A 22,579-nucleotide genomic window follows, 5' to 3' on the forward strand; every position below is an offset into this window, starting at 1 on the left:
CTGGTATTAAGAAATTTTTAGTTTTTTTTTTAGTTCGACAAAAAAGCTTAGAGCTGATAAGGTAGAATAAGGACTGCACTAAAACTTTTTCAGTGGTGAAGCCTAGCTATGTGATCTTGAACAAGTTGCTTAACCTTAGTGCCTTGATTTTTTAAATGCTACCTACTTTTCTGGGTAATAGTGACGACTAAATGAAATTTTATATTTATATATATAAATAAATATAAATATATATAAATAATATATATTTACATGTATATGTAAATCGCTGGACCCATATGGCTAATAATAATACATTAGGATGAATTGACTCATTTGTTCTTCATCACTAGCCTATAGAAGAAATATTAGTACTAATAGTACTAATAATACTCCTTTCTGGAATAAGACGTGGGTATATGAAGTCTTGAAGTCACTTAATCTCTCTGGGAAGCAGCTTCTCTTGCAGATGAGATGATCATCCAATTAGGCCACTTTATAGATTTGTGAGAATCATGTGAGTTAATGGATGGTAAAGTGATTTGAACAGTGAGGCATTATATAAGTTTAATGTAACATTATATAGAATCCATTTAATAGAAAAGTGAAGCCTTGTAGACCCACAAATAACCTAATATTTTCTCTTTTTTTGATATGTATATGATACATATATTAGGTGGAAAGATTTTTATCTTAGTCGTCTAACATGAAAATTCTTTTACAGCTGAGAAATTTCTTGAATCTGTGGAAGGAAATCAGAATTATCCACTGTTGCTTTTAACATTACTGGAAAAGTCCCAAGATAATGTTATCAAAGTATGTGCTTCAGTAACATTCAAAAACTATATTAAAAGGAACTGGAGAATTGTAAGTATTTTTTGAATACATAATTTAATACCCTGTATGTTTATAAGGTTTATATAAGCAGTGTTCTTCAAAGATAAGGCACATGCTTGTAGTCCCAACTACTCTGGTGGCTGGATCACTTGAGTCCAGGACTTCAAGGCTGCAGTAAGCTATAGTTGCACCACTGTACTCTAGCCTTTTAGTTATAGAATGAGACCTTGTCTCAAAAAAAGAAAGGATTCAGATATGGATCAAAGATAAAATTAAACAGGACCTTTTTCCAAAGCTTCTGTTATTTCATTTGAATTTATATAAATTTGTCCAGCTTCATACCTCAGGTTGCTAGGGAGTGAGACTTGGTCTTAATCTCCATTATGTTTGGAATTTACACTTTACTCACCGCCTAGTGACGAGACATTGTGGGAAGACAGTCTGAATAAATGAAGTGATTTCTGATACTGGAAAATTAAAGCTGAGAAGAAATAAGATACACAGAAAATTTGCAGAATTTAAAATAATTTAGATTTCAAATTTTTGATAAGGTATTTTGCCCTATGTCTTGTGGGATATATATATGTATATATTCTAATTTTGAGATTAAACCTATTTTATAACAGGTTTAATGATTAATAAATTATAAGTTAAGAAACAGGCATTTTTTCCCTTAGCTTAGGACAGTGGTTCTCAATTGGGGGCAGTTTCGCTCACCAGGGAACATTTCGCAGTATATTTGGAGACATCATGGCTGGGGGATTGCTACTGGAATCTAGTGGGTAGAGGCCAGAGATGCTGCTGTGCATCCTACAGTGCACAAGATAGCTTCATACAACAAAGAATTATCTGAGCCAAAATGTCAGTGATGCTAAGGTTGAGGAGGCCTGGCTCATGATAGAGAAAAAGATGAGGCTTTTTTGTAGTGATAGCAGATGTTACAAAGTATTAGCAGTTGACAAAAATCATCAGTTTATCTAAAAAGTCAACTTTAAACTGCTCAAAAACTTCTTAGAGTCTTACTTTTTTTCTCACTCCATAAAAGAGAGAGTAAATATTGTTTTAAGCCTGTATGATTTCTCAAGTATCACCATGAGTGGTAAAGAAATCTTAGGCCGGGCGCGGTGGCTCAAGCCTGTAATCCCAGCACTTTGGGAGACCGAGACGAGCAGATCACGAGGTCAGGAGATCGAGACCATCCTGGCTAACACGATGAAACCCCGTCTCTACTAAAAAAAAAAAAAAATACAAAAAACTAGGCGGCCGAGGTGGTGGGCGCCTGTAGTCCCAGCTACTTGGGAGGCTGAGGCAGGAGAAGGGCGTAAACCCAGGAGGCGGAGCTTGCAGTGAGCTGAGATCTGGCCACTGTACTCCAGCCTGGGCGACAGAGCGAGACTCCGTCTCAAAAAAAAAAAAAAAAAGAAATCTTAGAGGCCAGGCGTGGTGGCCCATGCCTGTAATTTCAGCACTTTGGGAGGCTGAAGTGGGTGGACTGCTTGAGCTCAGCAATTCAAGACCAGCTTGGGCAATAAAGTGAGACCCCATCTTTACAAAAAATATAAAAATTAGCGAGGCATATGGTGGTGCATGCTTGTAGTTGCAACTGTTAGGGAGGCTGAGATGGGGGGATCGCTTGTGCCTGAGAGGCAGAGGTTGCAATGAACTGAGATCATGCCACTGCACTCCAGTTTGGGTAATAGAGCCAGATACTGTCTTTTAAATCTCAGAATGTTTAAAAGTCCATCTCTACTGGTAGACATGCCAGCCCTCTCCCTCTATTTTGATTTGTAAAACTAGTGAGACTTCTAGAATCTCTTTGGGTGATATAATCTAGGATGCATTCTAACTAGTAATGGTCAAGAAATTTTCATAGAGGACTGGATATGGTGGCTCACGCCTGTAATCCAAGCACTTTAGGAGGCTGAGATGGGAGGATTGCTTGAAGTCAGGAGTTTGAGACCAGCCTGGACAACAAAGTGAGACCCCCATCTCTACAAAAAAATTAAAATTAGCCAGGTGTGGTCATGTGTGGTGTGCATCTGTGGTCCTAGCTCCTTGGGAGGCTGAGGTGGGAGGAATTGCCTAAGTCTGGGAGGTGAAGGCTGCAGTGAGCCAAGGTTGCATGCTACACTCCAGCCTGGTTAACAGATGGAAACCCAGTCTCGGAAAAGAAAAAAAAAAAAAACATTGGAAAGATTTTTGTTCTAAAGTGAGAGCTAAATTGAAGCTTTTGGGATGTGTATGGATTAAGTAGCATATATCTATAAAGATTTTAATTATGTGTCCTGATTAGTTTACATATAAAATGAAATTTTTTTTTTTTTTTTTTTGAGACGGAGTCTTGCTGTGTCGCCCAGGCTGGAATGCAATGGTGTGATCTTGGCTCATTGCAACCTCTGCCTCCCAGGTTCAAATGATTCTCCTGCCTCAGCCTCCTGAGTAGCTAGTGTTACAGGTGCCCACCACCACATCAGCTAATTCTGTATTTTTAGTAGAGATGGTTTCACCATGTTGGCCAGGCTGGTCTCAAACTCCTGACCTTCAGTGAGCCATCACACCTGGCCTAAAATGGGAATTTTTTTGAGACAGATTCACTCTTGTTGCCCAGGCTGGAGTGCTTGGCACCATCTCGGCTCACTGCAACCTCTGCCTCCCAGGTTCAAGTGATTCTCCCACCTCAGCCTCCCGAGTAACTGGGATTACAGGTGCCTTTCACCATGTTGGCCAAGATGGTCTCAAACTCCTGACCTCAGGTGAGCCACCTGCCTCAGCCTCGCAAAGTGTTGGGATTATAGGCGTGAGCCACTGCGCCCAGCCTAAAATGGAAATTCTTAATTGGCGTCAAGGAGTAAGAGAAGTTCACTAATTTGTATGTAAAACATTTGCATTTGGGAGGGAATGTATATTTTTCTGGGGAAAGGGTTCACGCTGTCACCAGATTATTGAAGGAATCTGTGACCCATTCATGTAGAGGGAAACTAAAGACCAAACCTTCCTCTGTTTTCTTAGAAAATTAGGAAATAAAGTTATGTTTTACCTAAAATCATAAGGATATGAAGATGGATTTTGTGTTACTTCCTCAGTTACTGCTTTGCTTTTAGGTTGAAGATGAACCAAACAAAATTTGTGAAGCCGATCGAGTGGCCATTAAAGCCAACATAGTGCACTTGATGCTTAGCAGCCCAGAGCAAATTCAGAAGCAGGTAATGTCGCTCTGCTTTTTACATGGGCTCCTCTGTAAAGCTCTCATCTAATTAATCTTTTCCTCTCCCAGTTAAGTGATGCAATTAGCATTATTGGCAGAGAAGATTTTCCACAGAAATGGCCTGACTTGCTGACAGAAATGGTGAATCGCTTTCAGAGTGGAGATTTCCATGTTATTAATGGAGTTCTCCGTACAGCACACTCATTATTTAAAAGGTATTAATGCATAGATTCATGTTTTTAAAATACTTTTTAAAGTTTTATTTGCTTGTGTAAACAGTTATGTTTTTGTGACTGTTGTCATTCCTTTGAATGTGATCATCCTGGAATGAGAGCTGAAGCTTCTCTATTGTGTTTGTTACTCCTCAACTAGGATTATTGCTCTATTACCTATGAAATACTTAGTCTTAATAAACTGCTTGATTTCTTTAAAAAGAAAACTGGCTGAGCATGGTGGTTCACGCCTGTAATCCCACACTTTAGGAGGTCAAAGTGGGTGGATCACCTGAGGTCAGTAGTTTGAGACCAGCCTGGCCAACATGGTAAAACCCTGTCTCTACTAAAAATACAAAAAAAACAAAAAAAATAGCCAGGTGTGGTAGTATGTGCCTGTCATCCCAGCTACTCGGGAGGCTGAGACAGGAGAATCACTTGAGCCTGGGAGGTGGAGGCTGCAGTGAGCCGAGATCAAACCACTGCACTCCAGCCTAAGCAACAGAGCGAGACTCTGTCTCAACAAAAAACAAGAATTCCCTTTGAATTTCAGAAAACCATCTATCCATAGATGTCCAATCAGCATCTCTCCTTGAAGACCTAAAGTAAGTAAATAAAAAAAACTTGTAAATGTATCTGTTTTACCTTGCTTTTCTAGATACCGTCATGAATTTAAGTCAAATGAGTTATGGACTGAAATTAAACTTGTTCTGGATGCCTTTGCCTTGCCTTTGACTAATCTTTTTAAGGTATGGAATACATCTTGATGATACTTTTAAATTAATGTTTTAAATAGCTTGAGTGTTTGTATACGTGTTAAGAGAATGCTTTGAAAGCTTATTTGATAGATAATGTTTAGAGCATTTCTTTTGAAAAATTTCAAACCTACACAGAAATAGAGATGCTATCGTGAACTCCCATCTATTATGACACAAATTTAATGGTTAGCAATGTTTTATTTTTTCTGTTCCCTTTCTTTTTTTTTTTTTTTTTTTTTTTTTGAGGCGGAGTCTCGCTCTGTCGCCCGGACTGGAGTGCAGTGGCCAGATCTCAGCTCACTGCAAGCTCCGCCTCCTGGGTTTACGACCTTCTCCTGCCTTAGCCTCCCGAGTAGCTGGGACTACAGGCGCCCGCCACCTCGCCCAGCTAGTTTTTGTATTTTTAGTAGAGACGGGGTTTCACCGTGTTAGCCAGGATGGTCTCGATCTCCTGACCTCGTGATCCGCCCCTCTCGGCCTCCCAAAGTGCTGGGATTACAGGCTTGAGCCACCGCGCCCGGCCTCTGTTCCCTTTCTTAGGAATATTGTAAAAGCAAATTCCAAGCATCATACCATTTCACCCAAGTATTTGAGTATGTGTCTCTAAACATATTTTTATTTGACTGTGTTTGGAGTTTAATTAATTTATATATTTATACATTATTTTACAGTTTATAGGATACTTTCCTGAATGTGTTCTTGGCGTTTGCGAGAATCCTATAAGATTTAAAGAAATACATAACTACTTTTTTCTTTTTTAAAGACAGGGTCTCACTCTCATTGCCCAGGCTGGAGTGCAGTGGGCATGATTATAGCTCACTGCAGCCTCAACTACCCAAGCTCAGGTGATTCTCCCACCTCAGCATTACAAGTAGCTGGGACTACAGGGGCACACCACCACGCCTGGCTGCTTTTTCTCTTTTTTTTTTTTTTTTTTTTGAGATGGAGTTTTGCTCTTGCTCACTGCAACCTCCGCCTCCCAGGTTCAAGCAGTTCACCGAGTACGCTGGGATTAAAGCCTGTGCCACTGCACTTGGTCAGTAAAACCTGTTAATTGCATTTAGAATGATAAAGAATTGGAAACAACCTAAATACCAAGTGGCAGGTGAATTGTTTAATAAGAGCATATAAAGAGAGTTTTGTAGGCCGGGCGCGGTGCCATTATGAATGATTCAGAAGTACATACTTGAACTTATTACTCACAATCTCTCAAGTGACTGTATATTATTTAAAAGCCAAGGCCATGCATGGTGGCTCACGCCTGTAATTCCAGCACTTTGAGAGGCTGAGGCGGGCAGATCATGAGGTCAGGAGATCGAGACCACCCTGGCTAACATGGTAAAACCCCATCTCTACTAAAAATACAAAAAAATTGCCGACCGTGGTGGCGGGCGCCTGTAGTCCCAGCTACTTGGGAGGCTGAGGCAGGAGGATGGTGTGAACTCAGGAGGCGGAGCTTGCAGTGAGCCAAGATTGTGCCACTGCGCTCCATCCTGGGTGCAGAACGAGACTCCGTCTCAAAAAAGTAAATAAAAACCAAACTTTGGAGAAGAAATATGAATAGTCTCAGCTTAGTGCAAGGCTATTTCACTAAGATCAGCATGCTGGGTTTACGATGCACTAAAACGGTGTTGCTAAATTCCTTTCCAAGGCCACTATTGAACTTTGCAGTACCCATGCAAATGATGCCTCTGCCCTGAGGATTCTGTTTTCTTCTCTGATCCTGATCTCAAAATTGTTCTACAGTTTAAACTTTCAGGTAAGTTAATTTGATTTCTTGCTTTTGGTTCTTACTCTTCGATGTTAAATAGAGAGTTTTCTTTCTATTTGATGAGACTTTTTTGCCAGCATTGATTTTTCTAAAAGAAAAGGTTTTTTCTGACTCCTCCTATTTATCTATAGTCTTCTGTTTTACGATATAGTTCCTACAGATGCTAATGAGATGTTTCATGGAAAAAAGCAGTATTCTTTTGTGTCTGGTAGGTTAGCAAAACCCCCCGTCCTAACTCATTCTTGGAGAGTCACCCTGTACACTGTTTTACTGACAGCATTAAGAAGCTAGATTTCTGAGGCCTTCCTCTTTCGTTCATTTATATGGGTATTAACATTTGGGGAATCATGTTTTGGTTAGGGGTTGCTGTCCAGCTGATACAAAAGGACTTGTATTGGAAGCCATATGAGGGAGACAAAAGGCTTGAAGTACCAGACTTTGAAAGGGGTAAGAACTAGTAGTATTTCAGAGGAAACATAGCCACAGGGTTATAGCAGGGAATGCCTAGTTACCCTGCTGCTACTGAGATAGTGGCCTCCAATCATTTTTTCTGTTCTTAATCATTAATTCAAGATTCAGGACCAAGAAAGGGGTGTTAATTGGTACAGATTGTTGCTATACTGCGATGCAAGGAGGACCTAGCCCATTCATTGTTTGTAGCCAGTACCTGGACTTATCTTCACAACATGAATAAACTCATAGTGGTAGGGAGAACATTCCCCAAAAGGAAATTGGGTTGTTTTAGCTAGAATAGGAGATGAACAGCCCAAAAGGACCCCACATCAGTGTTCAGCTGGATAGCAGTTTGAGAAGTTCTTACTTAAATGAGTACTACTGTTTTTGCTTACACCTTCTGAATTCTGAGAAGTCAGGTTTAATGAAGCTCTTGATAACTTGTCTGGCAGGGAGACCAAGGAAAGAGGCATAATCTGCCCTTAGGGGACTTGTACCCTCATTAAGAAGGCAGTACTATGCCACAAGAAATCAGTAACTATAAGACAATTTTGTCTGCCTTGGTGGTCATCTTACAATAAATGTAGTTCAGAAAAGAAAGGGGATGTATTAGTATGCACTGAGTTTGAGCTTTGTAAGGAAAGTCTTCATATAGTCTTAGCTGAACCTTGAAGGAAGATTTAGATTAGGACAAGAACTAGAGGTGGCATCATTTATAGCATACAAACAGAGGCAGAAGTCAGAATGATTTATGTAGCTGCCAGATGTAGCTGGAGCAGAGAATTCTTGTGTGAAGCCTATGTATAAAATGTTTTGTCTACATGGTGTTTGTCCACATGGTAAAGGAACTTATAAAAGTAGTGTTCTTAATATTTTAATCAAAAGTTTCAAGTCAGTGTTTATTCTGTAGGATCTCCCTGAATTTTTTGAAGATAATATGGAAACTTGGATGAATAATTTTCATACTCTCTTAACATTGGATAATAAGCTTTTACAAACTGATGTAAGTATTTAAAATGTTGTCTGAGTGGTCTTTTTCTTTCATTAAGAGTTATTTGGCTACAATCTGGAAACCTATTTACTCTTGCTTTGTTAAAAGATAAAATTTCAATACTATAATAATATTTGATTCTATTTGATATTACATGTTTGGTATGTGCAGTATACAGAATTACTCTTACCATGGGCCTGGCTTAAGCCATAGTATACAGGTAAGGCTGTTTCATTACATTATTGAAAGTGAGGCTTTAAAGTAGTCACATTATGGATATTTCATGAAATAAAATTATTTTTCATTGAAGATACTAAGAAAACTTAAAACTCTCTGATGGTAGCCCCTTTTTAAAAATCGTCTGGCCAGGCCCGGTGGTTCACATCTGTAATCCCAGCACTTTGGGAGGCCAGTGTGGGAGGATCCCTTGAGCCCAGAAGTTCAAGACCAGCCTGGGCAACGTAAGGAGACGCCATTGCTACAAAAAATAAAAATAAAATTAGCCACACGTGTTGGCTCATGCTAATGGTCACAGCTACTCAGGAGGCTTAGTTGTGAGGCTCCTTTGACCTTGAGCCCAGTAGGGCAAGGCTGCAAAGAGCTTTGACCATGCTACTGCACTCCAGCCTGGGAGACACAGGGAGACCTCGTCTCAAAAAAAGAAAAAATTTTCCACAGCTCAAGAAAGAGAGAAAATGGTAAAAGATCGTAATTTGTAAAGATTTCTGATACAGGTTTTATACTGTGTACATTTAAACATACAACACTTATTCTGTGCTACTCATTTGTTAATATATTTATGACCTTTCCGAAGAGACAAAAGACAAAATATTAAGAATACTTCAATACCAAATAAACTAAAAATTAGAATTGGTGATTCAAATCATGTTTGATTTCTTTCTGAAGTACAACAGATTTTGTCTCAGAGTTTGACTATATTAATAGGAACTTTAAAGGATGTAGCTCTCATGAAATAATTATTTCAGTCCATTGCGGGGAGAACTTCAGAAAACAAAACTTTTCTTCACACAAAAGTGTCAAGGAAATTTTTTGGATAGAATTCTTACAAGGACCTTTTTGCCCAGTTAACTATGTGCTACCTTGTGTCGTTTTACATCCCTATTTATGCCTTGAGTAATCAGTGTGAGGGAGTTTTGGTTTTGGCTTTGGTTTTTGGTCTCCCTCTGATGTCTTCCCCTGTCTCACTCTGTCACCAAGGCTGGAGTGCAGTGGCGTGATCATGGCTTAGTGCAGCTTCAACCACCCTGGGTGGGCTCAAGTGATCCTGCCACTTCAACCTCCCAACTAGCTGGGACTATGGGTGTGCGCCACCATGCCCAGATGATTTTTTTTTATTTTGGGGGCTTGCTGTATTGCCCAGGCAAGACTCAAACTCCTGGGCTTGGCCGGGCGCAGTGGCCCATGCCTGTGATCCCAGCACTTTGGGATCCATCCTGGCTGTCCTGGCTAACACAGTGAAACCCCGTCTCTACTAAAAAAAGAAAAATAAAAAAATTACCCGGGCATGACGGCAGGCACCTGTAGTCCCAGCTACTTGGGAGGCTGACGCAGGAGAATGGCGTGAACCCGGGAGGCGGAGCTTGCAGTGAGCTGAGATCGCGCCACTGCACTCCAGCCTGGGCGACAGAGCAAGACTCCGTCTCAAAAAAAAAAAAAAAAAAAAAAAAAGAACACTCCTGGCCTCAAGCCATCCTCCCGCCTCAGCCTCCCAGAGGGCCGAGATTACCAGCGTGAACCACTACACTAGGCCAGGATATACTGTTTGAATCTAATATGGAAATATTTTGTAATTCAGCAACTTATTTGAAAGACTTGGTGAAAAGATTGATGGTGACATAGCTGTAGTTTACAATAACTGATTTGATTTGGATTTAATTGATAATGAGTCTAGTTCAGGAATTTCAGTTACTCCTCTTACTTATGTTAGCATTAGAGTTGTATGTTGGAGTTTCTGTTTTCTTTTATGTGAGGATGAAGAGGAAGCCGGCTTATTGGAGCTCTTAAAATCCCAGATTTGTGATAATGCTGCACTCTATGCACAAAAGTACGATGAGGAATTCCAGCGATACCTGCCTCGTTTTGTTACAGCCATCTGGAATTTACTAGTTACAACGGGTCAAGAGGTTAAATATGATTTGGTAAGATGATGGTGGAGAAAAATAATTAGAAGACATTCTCTCCCTATCTCCCCCAAGAAATAAGCTGTTGAGTTTTGCTTTTAAAAATATTCTTGTTTTTGTGTTTTGTTCCAGTTGGTAAGTAATGCAATTCAATTTCTGGCTTCAGTTTGTGAGAGACCTCATTATAAGAATCTATTTGAAGACCAGAACACGCTGACAAGTATCTGTGAAAAGGTTATTGTGCCTAACATGGAATTTAGAGGTAATTATGGCAAAAGTATATTAGTATAAATTTACTAAGTCTTTGTTATTTGTAATATATTCAGTCTAATTCATTTATTACTGAATAAAACTTGTATATCATTTATTTCTTATTTTCTAAACCAAGACACAAAATGTAGTATCTGTAATGCGTTTTCTTGTGCCATGTGAAGGTTTTCTCATGGAAATATTAAATAAGACTTCAGAAATTCCTTTACATTAAGACGATAAGCTACCTGGAATCTCTATTTAGAGAAATAATTTAATTTTGTTTCATTTATTGTTTCACTAAATTTTTAGCTGGCTTTGTGTATTTATTTATTTGAGACAGGGGTCTTGCTCTGTCACCCAGGGTGGAGTGCTGCGTATGGTGCTGGAATTACAGGCATGAGTCAACATGCCCGGCCAGGATTGTGTTTTATATCAAAATAGTTATTAGATCAGTGGTTCTCAAATTATGTCTAGAACAAAATAAGGAAATTAAGGACAATATAGCATGAGATTTTATTTCCTGTTGTGTTTTCATAAAAATATATTTAAAGGATAAATCATCTGGCTGGGTGTGGTGGCCCATACCTTTAATCCCAGCACTTTGGGAGGCTGAGGTGGGAGGAACACTTGAGCCCAGGAGTTCAAGACCAGCCTGGCCAAAATGGCAAAACCTTATCTCTACAAGAAATAAATTAGTTGGGTATAGTGGCATGTGCCTGTGGTCCCAGGTACTCAAGTGGCTTAGGTGGGAGTTTTGCTTGAGCCCAGGAGGTGGAGGCTGCAGTGAGACATGATCACACAACTGCACTCCAGCCTGGGTGACAGAGCGAGACCCTCTCTCCAAAGTGTGTGTCTGTGTGTGTGTGTGTGTGTGTGTGTGTGTAGACAGATTTTTATTTTTTTAAATTTATATGATAAATTTAATAAAGATGAGGTCTCTCTGTGTTGACCAGGCTGGTCTTAAACTCCTGGCCTCAAGCGATCTTCCCATTTCAGCCTCCCAAAGTGCTAGGTTATACGCATGAGCCACCATGCCGGCCAGATCTGACATTGTCCACTCTACTTATTTGTTGTTGAAATGACTTTAATGAAATAATAGTGATTAAAATTAGGTTGTTGGTTTTTTAATCTTATTTGGTGAAATTTAAAGCTGGCATTCTGATATTGATCCCTAACATTTTTGACAGTTGCAGGTGTAATCCAATTCTGGGGAAATTGTCACATTAGAACAAGTGAGCCTGTCTCACAGTTGTGTGAATTACCTAATACCTCACCTTTCAGGGTAGCATTTGCTGCTCTAGATAATGATTAAGAGTATATGAAGTAGTCATCTGATGGGAAAGAATTCTTTGCTGTAGAACAAGGCAGTTCTACATACTCTTCTGCATTCTCAGCTGTAAAGTACAGTGACGTCTTTTGGAGTGTTATCTGAAATATCTCTCCTTGTAGCTGCTGATGAAGAAGCATTTGAAGATAATTCTGAGGAGTACATAAGGAGAGATTTGGAAGGATCTGGTGTGTATCTTGGTTTTTTAGTTACTAGTCTTTTTGCAAGCCAGTTTTAAGGTGGTTCTCTTTCTAGTAAATGGGAGAAGTGGGATTGAGAATAAGAGTGTTTTTTCAGCTGGCTTTCATTGAGAACTGTTGTCCTTCTTCAGCTTGTCTTAAAAAGCTCTTATATGACCTGCATGAAAGTATCAAAAGTTGAATCATATGTCTATTCTTACATAGTTAGTATTTATCAAAATTCTGTGATTCTGTGACCTCTTTAGTTTCATTTTGATTTTGTATTTCTTGGGGGATTTTTTTTTTCATTGTTTGTGTTGCTGATAGCTATTGGGTGGCCGTTTGTGTTTTGTTCTTTTTTTTTTCTTTCTACAATCATAGCCAAATTATTCCAGGCAATTTGTTTTCTTATAAATTGGGTCAGTTTGTTGTTAGTTGTTTTTTTTCCCCATAATATATTTTCTTTTCATTTCATAGATATTGATACTAGACGCAGGGCTGCTTGTGATCTGGTACGAGGATTATGCAAGTTTTTTGAGGGACCCGTGACAGGAATCTTCTCTGGTTATGTTAATTCCATGCTGCAGGAATATGCAAAAAATCCATCTGTCAACTGGAAACACAAAGATGCAGCCATCTACCTAGTGACATCTTTGGCATCAAAAGCCCAAACACAGAAGGTAAATAGTTTTAATGTGGTTTTGTTTCTAAAACCAGACATCAGTGACACCCACACAAGTCAAAAAGAAATAACATCTCTGATAATAGAGCCTACTCTGCCAGATAACCTATTAATTCTGATTTAAGATTTATATAATCTCTGAAGATGGCTTTATGTTGATGTATTGAGCACTTAAGTTTCTTATAGACCAGAAAATTGATAATGCCCCACTTGTTACCTTAGCTGAGATCCGCTGTATAAAATATGCTTAACTTAAACTTAGCTGTTCTTTAATTTTGGAAAGTTTGTCTATTAGTATAGTCTTATTTTACATTTTTACTTTTTTGAGACAGAGTCTCGCTTTGTCACCAAGCTGGAGTGCAATGGCGCGATCTCAGCTCACTGCAACCTCCACCTCCCGAGTTCGAGTGACTCTCCTGCCTCAGCCTCCCAAGTAACTGGGATTATAAGTGTGCACCACCACACCTGGCTAATTTTTGTATTTTTAGTAGCGACAGGATTTTACCATATTGGCCAGGGTAGTCTCAAATTCCTGACTTCATGTGATCCTTACACCTCTGCCTCCCAGAGTGCTGGGATACAGGTGTGAGCCACCATGTCTGGACAGTATAGTCTTATTTTATATTTTATACATAAGCAATTTGTGTTTTGAAGTGCTTTTTTTTTTTTTTTTTTTTTTTTGAGACGTCATCCAGGCTGGAATGCAGTGGCAAGATCTCAGCTTACTGCAACCTCTGCCTCCCGGGTTCAAGCAATTCTTGTGCCTCAGCCTTCCGAGTAGCTAGAATTATAGGTGCATGTAACCACACTGGCTAATTTTTTGTATTTTTAGTAGAGACGGGGTTTTGCCGTGTTGGCCAGGCTGTTCTTGAACTCCTGACTTCAAGTGATCCACCCGCCTCAGCCTCCCGAAGTGTTAAGATTACAGCCGTGAGCTCCTCTACGCAGCCAGTACAGTCTCATTTTATACATAAGCAGTTTGTGTTTTGAAGTGTTCATCTCCATTTTTAATGTGGTTTTCTAAACTTGCTTAAATTTCTAATGTAGATATATACAGGTATTTTGTTATTTTACCATGTTATGAATTTGCTTTTCAGCATGGAATTACACAAGCAAATGAACTTGTAAACCTAACTGAGTTCTTTGTGAATCACATCCTCCCTGATTTAAAATCAGCTAATGGTGAGTTGTGAAAGTCTTGCTTTTTTTTACAGCTTACCACACTATATCTGCAATTAAAAACATGGCTTCCTATCCTTGTTCCCATTCATTCTTTTTTTTTCTTTTCTTTTGAGATAGTGTCTCACTCTTACCCAGGCTGGAGTGCGGTGGCGTGGTTTCCACTCACTGCAACCCCTGCCTCCTGGGTTCAAATTATTCTCCTGCCTCAGCTTCCCAAGCAGCTGGGACTACAGGCACATACCACCACGCCTGGCTAATTTTTGTATTTTTAGTAGAGACGGGGTTTCCCCATGTTGGCCAGGCTGGTGTTGAACTCCTGACCTCAGGTGATCCACCTGCGTCAGCCTCTCAAAGTGCTAGGATTGCAGGCATGAGCCTCCATGCCCTGCCTATTATTTCTTTTATTGAATAAAATCTCAAATGGGTTCCCTGATCTTGTCCATGTGAAATTAATTATTGATAAAATATTGCTTGATTAGGAAGAAAATAGGAGTAAGTACAACTAAACTGTAACTCAATTTTGCTACCTAGTGTATAAATAATTATACATTGGCTTCCTTTTTTATTTGAAAAATGAATTCTTAAAAATTGGAGTACAGTTCAAAGAACTAGAAAATTGATAAATATTAAGGATATCTTTTGGCTGGGTGCAGTGGCTCACCCTTGTAATCCCAGCACTTTGGGAGGCCGAGGTGGGCGGATCATGAGGTCAAGAGATCGAGACCAACCTGGCCAAAATGGTGAAACCCCGTCTCTACTAAAAATACAAAAACTAGCCGGATGGCACATGCCTGTAATCCCAGCTACTCGGGAGGCTGAGACAGGAGAATCGCTAGGCGGGGGTTGCAGTGAGCCGAGATTGTGCCACTGCACTGTGGCCTGGGAGACAGAGCAAGACTCTGTCTCAAAAAAAAAAAAATTAAGGATAGTTTCTGATGTTTATGAATGTATTCATCTAGATTCAGATATATTCTTTAAAAAAAAAAAACAAACTTTTAATGTGGGAAATGTATATACACCCAAAGGTGAAGAGAATATTGTAATGAGCTCCCATGTGACTATCATCTAGCTTCAAGAATTATTACATTTAGTGATCTATTCCTTTCATTTATTTCCCTACCACTGGAATAATGTAAAGCAAATTCCAGCTAGAGAGACATGTTTCTAATTCAGAATAGCTTCACTTCTGCGAATGTAGGTAGATTATGCTCACTGATGCATGGTCCAGCTCATTTTTACTCAATTATATAATATATGTTCCTTTGTCATGAAACAGGCATGAGGAAAAATAAAATTATTTATAATCCTACCAAAATTAATGGCTAAACAGTAAATCATTATATAATTAACTGTGCTTTAATTACTTGACATTTTATCATTTTTTTGTAACTCTGATGATATCACTAATTTGGAAGTAATGATCCTTACCACCTAACTATGGCTTTCTGTTTTTTTAAATAGTGAATGAATTTCCTGTCCTTAAAGCTGACGGTATCAAATATATTATGATTTTTAGAAATCAAGTAAGTAGCTTTTTATTTGTTACATGCCGCTTAATCTCTTTAAGAGTTTTATTATGTACCACCTTCTTGTCTACTGTGCAGTCATTTTATATCCACATCTAACAAAATTAACAGTGATTTCTTTATAACTTAGAATTTCAGACCATGCTTAATTTTCCTCAGATGTCTTTTTGCAATTACAGTAATAGAATTGGGATCTAGATAGTGTCCACACATTGCTTACAGTTGATTGTGTCTTAAGTCTCTTAATTTACAACAGAGAGGTCCTTCTCTCCCGCTTTTTGTTTGAGATGGAGTCTCATTCTGTCACCCAGGCTGGAGTGCAGTGGCACCATCTTGGCTCACTGCAACCTCTACCTCCTGAGTTCACATGATTCTCCTGTCTCAGCTTCCCGAATAGCTGGGATTACAGACACCTGCCACCACACCTGGCTAATCTTTTGTATTTTTAGTAGAGACAGGGTTTCCCCATGTTGGCCAGGCTGGTCTCAAACTCCTGACCTCAGGCGATCTGGCCACCTCGGCCTCCCAAAGTGCTGGAATTACAGGCATGAGCCACCGCACCCAACTGCCTTCCTTTCCTTTCCTTTATTGATTGATTGATTGATTGATTGAGATGGATCTCGCTCTGTCACCCAAGCTGGAATGCAGTGGTGTGATCTTGGCTCACTGTAACCTCTGCCTTCCGGGTTCAAGCAATTCTCCTGCCTCAGCCTCCCTAGTAGCTGGGATTACAGGCATCTGTCACCACGCCTGGCTAATTTTTTGTATTTTTAGTAGAGATGGGGTTTCCCCATGTTGGCCAGGCTGGTCTCAAACTCCTGACCTCAGGTGATCCACCGGCCTTGGCCTCCCAAAGTGCTAGGATTACAGCCGTGAGCCACTGCACCTGGCCTCTACTCTTTCTTATGCTTGTTGTTGGAGAAAACACTCATTTATCTTAGAGAGTTTCTCGCATTTTACTTTTGGCTGATTGAATCCTAATGGTATATAGTCATCCCTCAGTATGCAAGGGGTATTGGTTCCAGGACCCCTGAATATCCCAAAGTTCATGCATATTTAAGTCCCACAATTTGGCCCTGCAGAATCCTCATATATGAAAAGCCAGCCTCCCATATACAGATTTTGCATCCCGGGAATACCGTGTTTTCTATTTGCATTTGGTCTAAAACAAATCCAGCCAGGCACAGCGGCTTGTGCCCATAATCCCAGCACTTTGAGAGGCTGAGGCAGACAGATCATTTGAGGTCAGGAGTTTGAGACCACTTTAGCCAACATGACAAAACCCCATCTCTACTAAAAATGCAAAAACTAGCTGTGTATGGTGGCACACGCCTGCAATCCTAGCTACTTGGAAGGCTGAGGCATGAGAATCACTTGAACCTAGGAGGCGGGGGTTGCAGTGAGCCAAGATCATGCCATTGCATTCCAGCCTGGACAACAGAGCAAGAGTCAAACCTGTGTTGTTCGAGGGTCTCCTGTAGTTTATGTTGTCCCTCTAGTCCCCATATTTTCTATATCGGTAAATCTGGGGACTTGATTAGACTTAGATTCCTTGGTTGGGGGTGACACAGGAAAGCATCATAGGTACACTTTCTGTTTCATTTTATCAGGATATACACAATATCTGGTTGTCTTTTTTTTTTTTCATTTTGGCTCACTGCAAGCTCCACCTCTTGGGTTCACGCCATTCTTCTGCCTCAGCCTCCCAAATAGCTGGGACTACAGGCATCCGGCAACACACTTGGCCCTTGGTTATCCATTTCTAATGATGTTAAGAGTGATCAGTGGATTCAGATGAAGAACGTTACATTGTCAACATTTTTTAAGTAGCATTTTAAAAATTGAGATATACTTTACATAATATAAATTTTGCCCTTTTTTTTGTTTTATTCTAATTTTTTTTTTTTTGGAAACGGAGTTTCACTCTTGTTGCCCAGGCTGGAGTGCAATGGCACGATCTCGGCTCACTGCAACGTCCGCCTCCTGGGGTCAAGCAATTCTCTTGCCTCAGCCTCCGAGAGCTGGGATTACAGGCATCCGCCACCATGCCCGGCTAATTTTATATTTTTAGTAGAGACAGGGTTTCTCCATGTTGGTCAGGCTGGTCTCGAACTCCTGATCTCAAGCAATTCGCCTGCCTCAGCCCCCCAAAGTGCTAGGATTACAGGTGTTAGCCACCGTGCCCGGCTTTATTCATTTATTTTTGAGACAAGGTCTCACTGTCGCCCAGTCTAGAGTGCACTACTGCGATCATAGCTCACTGCAGCCTTGAACTTGTAGGTTCAAGCGATGCTTTTGCCTAAGCCTCCCTGAGTAGCCAAGACTATAGGTGTGTGCCACACCACCTGGCTAATTTTTTATGTTTTTTACTTATTCTTTCCTTCTTTTCTTTTCTCTTTTCTTTATTTTTCTTTCTTCCTTTTTTTTTTTTTTTCCGAGAGGTAGTCGCGCTCTGTTGCCCAAGCTAGAGTGCAGTGGTATGATCTCGGCTCACTGCAGCCTCCGCCTCCCAGTTCACGCGATTCTCCTGCCTCAGCCTCCTGAGTAGCTGGGATTACAGGTTCCTGCCACCATGCCCAGCTAATTTTTGTATTGTTAGAAGAGACGGGGTTTCACCATGTTGGCCAGGCTGTACTCAAACTCCTGACCTCAGGTGATCCACCGCCGCCTCGGCCCCTGAAAGTGCTGGGATTATAGGCGTGAGCTACCCACGCCCGGCCCATTTCTTTATTTTTTGAAACACAGTCTCATTCTGTCGCCCAGGCTGGAGTGCAGTGACATGACCACAGCTCACTGCAGCCTTGAACTCCTGGGCTCAAGCAGTCCTTCCACTTCAGCCTCCCGAGTAGCTGGAACCCAGGCATGTGCCACCACGCCCAGCTATATTGCATTACTTTTAAAAAATTAATTGAGAAAAACAATAGAGAATATCTGCTTCCCCAGTTAGAGTGTGTTGGAATTTTGCCAATCTTAAATGGTATCTCATTGCAGTTTTAATTTATATTTGTCTTATTTTTAGTTCAGTTAAGCACCTTTCCATTTGAAGGGTCCATTTTCATTTCTTTTCTGTGAACTGTGAATTCATATTCTTTTGCTCATTTTTCTATCTGATTGTTGGTCTTAATTTAAACGTGTAGTTTTTCTTCTGATTCTTAACGCCTAGGTCACTTTAATTGTACTGAGAAAAAAATCAAAATGTGCAGTCATCTTATTCCTTTGATGTCTTTGCCCAGTAACAGTGGTGCAATCTTGCAAAATATTGTAAACACACAAGCAGGAGTAAAACAATATGATGATTACTGAAATAATCCTCACAAATCTTAAAACTCCAGGCCGTATTTATTTATACATACATATACAGTGGAGGTACTCCAGGTGCTCCCTGCCCAGTCAGTCCCTTTCTCTCTGTAGGTAATTACTGTCATGAATTCAGTGTATTTCACACCCATGTAAGTGCTTTTCTTATACTTTCACTACGTGTTTATGTTTCTGCAAAAATTATTTAGTATTCTGTAGGTTTTAATTTTTTTTGTTTTTAGATGGAGTTGTGCTCTCTTGCCAAGGTTCAAGCCATTCTCCTGCCTTAGCCTCCCAAGTAGCTGGAACTGCAGGTGCCCACCAATTTTTGATAGAGACAGGGTTTCGCTATCTTGGCCAGGCTAGTCTCGAACTCCTGACCTCAGGTGATCCACCCGCCTCGGCCTCCCAAAGTGCTGGGATTACAGTCATGATTCACCACGCCTGGCCTAGGTTTTAAATTTTTGTTTATATAAATGACATCATACCGTGGGTTTCTTTTTTTTTTTTTTTTTAAAGACAGAGTCTTCGCTCTGTTGCTCAGGCTGGAGTGCAGTGGCACGATCTCAGCTCACTGCAAGCTCCGCCTCCCAGGTTCACGCCATTCTCCTGCCTCAGCCTCCTGAGTAGCTAGGACTACAGGCGACTGCTACCACGCCCGGCTAATTTTTTTTTGTATTTTTTAGTAGAGACGGAGTTTCACCATGTTAGCCAGGATGTTCTTGATCTCCTGACCTCGTGATCCACCCTCCTTGGCCTCCCAAAGTGTTGGGATTACAAGCGTGAGCCACCGCGCCCAGCCTTTTCTGTTTTATTTTGATAATGGGGTCTTGCTCTGTTACCCAGGCTGGAGTACAGTGGTGCGATCATAGCTTACCTCAGCCAGGAAATTCTGGACTCAAGCGATCCTCCTGCCTTAACCTCCCTAGTTGATGGGATTACGGGCACGCTCCACAATACCCTGCTACATCATGACTGTTTGTGCTTAACATCGTTTTTGAGTTATTCATTTAGTAACTAAAATGATCCACCTACGTCAGCCTCTCAAGTAGTTGGGACTACAGGAATTCACCATGCCCAGCTAATTATTTATTTATTTTTTTTTTAAATAGAGATGGGGTCTCGCTATCTTGCCCAGGCTGATCTTGAGCTCCTGGGCTTAAGCGATTGTTCTACCTTGGTTTCCCAAAGTATTGGGATTACAGACAGGAATGAACCATGATACCCAGCAGGCTTTTCTAGTTTAGACTAACGAATATTTCAAATTTAGAGGTTTTTAATGAAGATTGTTCTTATATTTATTGCTTTTTGGGGGTGGGGAGAGAACAAAAAATGAGACACAAAAAGGTTAAATAACTTTTTCAGAAATATCTGCTAGTGATAATTCTTAAGTTTGGTGAAATCTTAGTCTGCTTCTCTGTGATATTATTCTGTGGTATGTTGATTTTTCTACAAGATGTTATCCTCATAGTTTTGTGCTCTGAAAAGGAGAATTTAGAAAGTGGAAATTGAACCATTATGTGCAAGTAAAAGTTTTGATTTCTGGGCAGCATCATCTATTAGAGCTTAAAAATAGCAAATTGTTTAAATCAACAAGCCCTCCTCTTCCAATTGTCTTTTACCCAAATATGGAATCATTGCATTTAGAGCATGTATATTATTGTGTTTTTTAGGTGCCAAAAGAGCATCTTTTAGTCTCGATTCCTCTCTTGATTAATCATCTTCAAGCTGAAAGTATTGTTGTTCATACTTATGCAGCTCATGCTCTTGAACGACTCTTTACTATGCGAGGGCCTAACAATGCCACTCTGTGAGTATTTTATTCTAAAGTTTTTTAGCCTGGGATAGGGGCTGTACTATGCTGGTCAAAGATATCTCTGAATGTTTTCATAATTTCACTAGCAGGAAAACAAATGTCTGCTTTTTATTCATTTATACTCTCTCATTCTAAAAGGATTTGAGGCTGCTTACCAAAATAGCTGCATTATGACAATACAATTAAATAAACTGGAGCCGAGGAAAGTAACTGGAATAAAGTTAACAAACAGAAATGTGTGTCAAAGGATCCTATATAGTAGTTAAAGAAATTCCAGATTTTATTTGGAGTCTCTTAGCAGCCAAGGCAAAGAGGGAAACTTGGGGAGTTAAAATTTTCACAGTGTCTATGAGATTAAAATTAAAGCAGAGGATACTGTACAATAGTAGTAGTGGTGTTCTCAGCAACATCATGTAACAGTTATTTTCATGTGGCTATTTGCATAATGTCACTTATTTCTGAGATATGACCTAACCGAATGAAAGTAATTCACTAGGGGCCAAGAAAATAGCTCTTCTGGCCTGAACTAAGGATGAAATAGAGAGGAATGGATGGTCTGCCTGTCTTTCAGGCCACTATTCAACAGTATTATTTCTTGAAATTAAGCTTTGGGTAAGAGATGGAAAACAGTTCTTTCCTTCATCAAGAACTTGAAGTACAGATACTCTCAGTGGCCAATTAAGAGTAGAAAGGACATCCTTTGAGGTGAGTCAAGCCAGTACCTATCTTCAGGCCCAGAATTTATACAGAAAATAGTTCTGAATCTTGCTCCACCTCCAAAAAATAAATAAATAAATAAATGATGGAGACCCCTGAGATTCTGAGTTCTGTTCTCAGTGGTAATAGATACAAACCAGGGACAACTGTTGCAACTTTAGATGTTGTTGGGTTTAGCTGGCTTTTTGGTTCAGTTGTGTTTGGTTCTCGATGTGCCTTCTTAGGAGCTTAACATGAGCACATGTAAAAAAATTATTTTCCTAAACTATCTATCAGTTGTCAGTGGTGGGAGATGGCTCAGTTTTATGCTGAGAAGGGTGACATAGTGGTTGCCAAGGGTAATCCGCAGTGACAAGCTCAAGAGTTGGTAGTGACTGAAAGCTGTTTTTTCATCTATAGCTTTACAGCTGCAGAAATCGCACCGTTTGTTGAGATTCTGCTAACAAACCTTTTCAAAGCTCTCACACTTCCTGGCTCTTCAGAAAATGAATATATTATGAAAGGTAGGCTGTTTCCCTGGTGTGCAGACTACAGGTATCTAATCTCAGATTGTAAGGGTAAGTATAACCTGAGTTATACTTCAGGTTATACAGTCTATGAACCAGATAATGTTTACCAAGGAGTAAGTTAGTTTAGGTATTTCAAAATGAAAAACATTATCTTGTTTACTGTTGATAGTAATTTTTTTTTTTTTTTTTTTTGAGACAGAGTCTTGCTCCATTGCCCAGGCTGGAGTGCAATGGCTTGATCTCAGCTCACTGCCACCTCTCCCTTCTGGGTTCAAGTGATTCTTCTGCCTCACCCTGCTGAGTAACTGGGATTACAGGCGCGCCCCACCATGCCCGGCTAATTTTTGTATTTTTAATAGAGACAGGGTTTTGCCATATTGGCCAGGCTGGTCTCAAACTCCTGATCTCAAATATCTGCCTGCCTCAGCCTCCCAAAGTGCTGGGATTAGAGGCCACTGCACCTGACCAACAGTAATCTTAATTTGATATGGAACCTCTCGTTACAGAAAATGTAGCAAAGCCCTTTTTTTCTTCCCTAGACTGAATTTCTTTAAGGCAAAGAAGAGATCATGCAACATTTATCAACTGCATGTTCATCTTGATAGGGGCAAAATGTGGGTGCCTGTGGTAGACTCTATACAAATCGTCTTCTTACATACTGCCAAGGACACAGGCAGCTGTATGCATCCAGAGGCCGGTGTATCCATCCACCAGGCACTACATTAGTTGGGTGTCCTGGTGCCAG

The 22,579-nt window shown here is 40.2% G+C and overlaps 1 protein-coding gene across 1 annotated transcript in view; it reads left to right on the top strand.

Annotated features, from left to right (window-relative positions):
• CSE1L (chromosome segregation 1 like) overlaps positions 1-22,579 on the top strand; it is a 46,773-nt gene that overhangs the window by 14,256 nt on the left and 9,938 nt on the right. The window contains exons 3-16 of the mRNA XM_033186679.1: positions 704-846; positions 3,918-4,019; positions 4,091-4,236; positions 4,892-4,982; positions 6,643-6,750; positions 8,126-8,218; positions 10,198-10,365; positions 10,480-10,609; positions 12,049-12,114; positions 12,583-12,785; positions 13,885-13,969; positions 15,431-15,492; positions 20,466-20,602; positions 21,725-21,828. Of these exons, the coding sequence (XP_033042570.1) occupies positions 704-846; positions 3,918-4,019; positions 4,091-4,236; positions 4,892-4,982; positions 6,643-6,750; positions 8,126-8,218; positions 10,198-10,365; positions 10,480-10,609; positions 12,049-12,114; positions 12,583-12,785; positions 13,885-13,969; positions 15,431-15,492; positions 20,466-20,602; positions 21,725-21,828 (1,638 nt within the window). The remainder of the gene's footprint in view (positions 1-703; positions 847-3,917; positions 4,020-4,090; positions 4,237-4,891; positions 4,983-6,642; positions 6,751-8,125; positions 8,219-10,197; positions 10,366-10,479; positions 10,610-12,048; positions 12,115-12,582; positions 12,786-13,884; positions 13,970-15,430; positions 15,493-20,465; positions 20,603-21,724; positions 21,829-22,579) is intronic.

This window comes from Trachypithecus francoisi, unplaced genomic scaffold, assembly GCF_009764315.1.
Source record: "Trachypithecus francoisi isolate TF-2019V2 unplaced genomic scaffold, Tfra_2.0 Lachesis_group21, whole genome shotgun sequence".
In the NCBI taxonomy this organism is placed as follows: Eukaryota; Metazoa; Chordata; class Mammalia; order Primates; family Cercopithecidae; genus Trachypithecus; species Trachypithecus francoisi.